Here is a 3,269-nt window from a genome sequence, read left to right on the forward strand (position 1 = left end):
TATATTCATTTATGTTTGTAAGTAATTTATTTTCAATTTGCAATCTATTAAAAAAATAAAATAATAAAAATAAATAAATAAAAAACAAATAGCTTCATCCTGTTCTAAGGGAGCCCTAGATATCTGCTCAACTTTGCTCTGCTCAAAAGAAGCAGGCCCTGGGTTCCCTCTGCTGGGAACTGGATCAGTTTCACCCAGAGTGGCTTTTGAGAGTCTAGTAACACTCACTGGCACAGACTGCTAATGTTGAAGGTGGTGTGCACTCCAAGTATAGGAGCTACAACTCAGGAGACACATTTCTCTCAGACAGAATGGGAAGGAGAGAGAAGGCCTGCTTCAGCAGGCACCAGACCTGAGCCTCAGTGGTCTTTCTTCAGCTGATACTGTGATTAGATCCTGGCCAGAACGATAGGCTCACAGGGACGGTGAGATGGCTCAGCAGAATAAGCATTTCCCTGGCAAGCGCAAGAGCCTGAGTTCAATCCCTGGCTGGGGGGCAAACAACCCAGACCAATAGCCTCAGAAGCAGAAGTTAGTTTGCCTCCAGGCCCTCTTGGTCTTCTCACCTTCCCATCTCAGGCTGCAGCACAAGACTGCCAAGATCAAGAGCTTCATAGGGATGCTGAGGCTAGTAGTCTTTGTCTTTGCTCACCCTTCTCAAACTTCCTTAGGACACTGCACAGGACTCCTCCCACTATGCAGATAAGGACAAATCTAAGGACTGAGCTGAGCTGGGAGAAAGAAATCCCAGTACCTTGGGATAGAAAGCAAAAAGAGAAGTACTTTAAATTTGTCAAGCTGGTTATAGCTGCCAAATCTCTTCTTTACATTTACACACTCTCCACTGGTTACAAAAAGCTGGTGGCTCTGCCACACCCACTCAGTTTGCAAATACACTGAAGTTACTTCATCAGCAGCACTGTAGTAAAAGGACTTGGTAAGGCAGCAGGTACTTTCTAAATTCCAGGGATGTGTCAGGACTCCTACACCATGAGGACACAACAGAAGTCAGTGAGGCAGTGGACTTCCTTACAGCCAAAGAGGAATGGAGAGCAGCTCCCCAAGCTCTCGTCACACCCCCCTTCGCAGACCCCACCCCGCAGCGCCTCTCCCATACCCAGCACTGATGGGGGTGATCAGCTCTGTGGCAGTGGTCACTTTGGCTTTCACTGTCAGGATGTTGAGGTTCATGAGGTAGTAGAAAGTCAGGTGAAGCACGCTATCATCTAAAGGGGGAGGAAGAAAAGGAAGGCTCGTTTTATGAGTCATACATGTCAAGCATAGTTGGCAATACTACAGGAAGGAAATTCAGAGGTTTTTTTTTTTTTGCGGAACCGGGGATTGAACTCAGGCCCCTGTGCAAGCACTTATTCTACTGAGCCATCTTCCCAGCCCTCAGAGAGGTTTTTATAATCTTTTACTATAAAAACAAAAATATGAAAAAAAATATGGTAGCAATATAATGTTGAGGGGAAAAAAAGAAAAATCTACAAATTTTTTTTTTTTGGTAGAACTGGGGATTGAACTCAGGCCCTTATGCTTAACAGGCAATCGCTTATTCTACTGAGCTATCTCCCCAGCTCCTACAAATTCTTTAGGCCTCTTTCTCTGCAACAGGTGAAGATTTATTTCCATGCCTTTTTGTGGGCTAGACATGTTGACTGTGCTTCCAACAAATACAGTATGAGAAGAGAGCTCAGCAATCAAAATTAACCCCATCAAAAACAGAGATACCATACGCTCCTGAAACGATAATATGTGCTACTCTTCCCAAAGATCCCCAAACTGTGTCCAATCAAGGTCATGAATGCAAGGACAGAATTGGGAGCCCCTGACTGACTGGAAGACAACATGCAGCATGACAACTACATGCACTGTGAGATCGTGCCTTGCATCTTGAAACAGAAAAAGGGCATTTGAAAAATGAGGAGAGGGGCTGGGGAGATAGCTCAGTAGAATAAGTAGGCTTGAGTTCAATCCCTGGTTCCACAAAAAAGAAAAAAAGGAAAATGAGGAGAATTTGAATAATCTTGTAGATTTGTTAATGGTACTGGCCCAATAAAATTAATATTGGCTTTATGCCAGGCATGGTGGTACACACCTGTAATCTCAGCATTCTTTCTGAGGCAGAAGGATTATCACAAGTTTGAAGCCAATCTGGGCTACAAAGCGAGTTCAAGGCCAGCCTGAACCACATAGCAAAACCCTGTTTCAAAGACTAATAATAACAATAATCACAATAATAATAATGGCTTTGATCATTCTACTCTGGTTAATTAAGATGCTAACACCAGGGAGATTGGGATAAACAGTCTCTGGGAAGGTGAGAGTATAGTTCAGCAGTAGAGCAACTGCTCAGCATGTGTATCTGAGTTCGATCCCCAGCATCATATCACACACACACACAACACACAGAAAACCAGTGTGTGCAGCATGTTGTGTCCAGCATGCTGCCCTGCATGTAAAAAAGGGGTGGGCAATAAATATAATAGATATAAACTTCTAAGCACAAAAGCTTTCTAGAAAATATACACATGTAACAAAGGCCATCGTTGGAGACAAGACCAAGGACTGGCTTCTGAGAGCCTGGGTGAGAAGAAAACTTAAATTTCAACTATTAACTCTTATCCTGCCAGAACACTTTTATTATGTGCTGCTTTTTTCACACAAAACCAGTTTCAAAACATTCTCTGCTGAGCTATATCTACAGCCCTTTAAATTTTTTTTTTTTTAAATTGTAAGACTGGGCTTAAGTTTCTAAATTGCCCAGGCTGGGCTCAAACATGTGATCATCCTGCCTCAGTATGCCACAGAGCACAGTATTGGGATTATAGGTATGCACCACCATACCAAGCTAGTTCATACTTTTATTTATTAAATATGTTGGTTGTATCACTTAAAACCTGCATATACTCTTTGATGCATCAAACTCAGAAAGAGATGCAGTTTTATTGTTTCCCTTATTTATTTATTTATTCGGAACAGAGATTGAACTCAGATCCTTGCATTTGCCAGTCAAGTGCTTATCCTACTGAGCCATCTCCCCAGCCCCTGAGTTTCCCTTATGTGTCTGGAATTCTTTTTTTTTTTTTTTTTCTTTTCCCCCTCATGTGTCTGAAATTCTGTTGCTACGATTATAGCTTTAAAAAAAAAATCAGGGCTGGTGAGATGGCTCAGTGGTCTAAAGCACCTACTTAGAACAAATTAAGCCAATCAAAGCACAGGGACCATGGTTCAATCCCCCAGCACCACATGCCAGCCAGCCCCAC

General features: G+C 42.6%; 1 protein-coding gene across 1 annotated transcript in view; it reads right to left on the minus strand.

Moving 5' to 3' along the window:
• Thoc5 (THO complex 5) overlaps positions 1-3,269 on the minus strand; it is a 40,631-nt gene that overhangs the window by 16,506 nt on the left and 20,856 nt on the right. The window contains exon 13 of the mRNA XM_023711423.1: positions 1,118-1,226. Within this exon, the coding sequence (XP_023567191.1) occupies positions 1,118-1,226 (109 nt within the window). The remainder of the gene's footprint in view (positions 1-1,117; positions 1,227-3,269) is intronic.

The sequence above is a fragment of the Octodon degus genome, unplaced genomic scaffold (assembly GCF_000260255.1).
Source record: "Octodon degus isolate 3935 unplaced genomic scaffold, OctDeg1.0 scaffold00021, whole genome shotgun sequence".
Lineage (NCBI taxonomy): Eukaryota > Metazoa > Chordata > Mammalia > Rodentia > Octodontidae > Octodon > Octodon degus.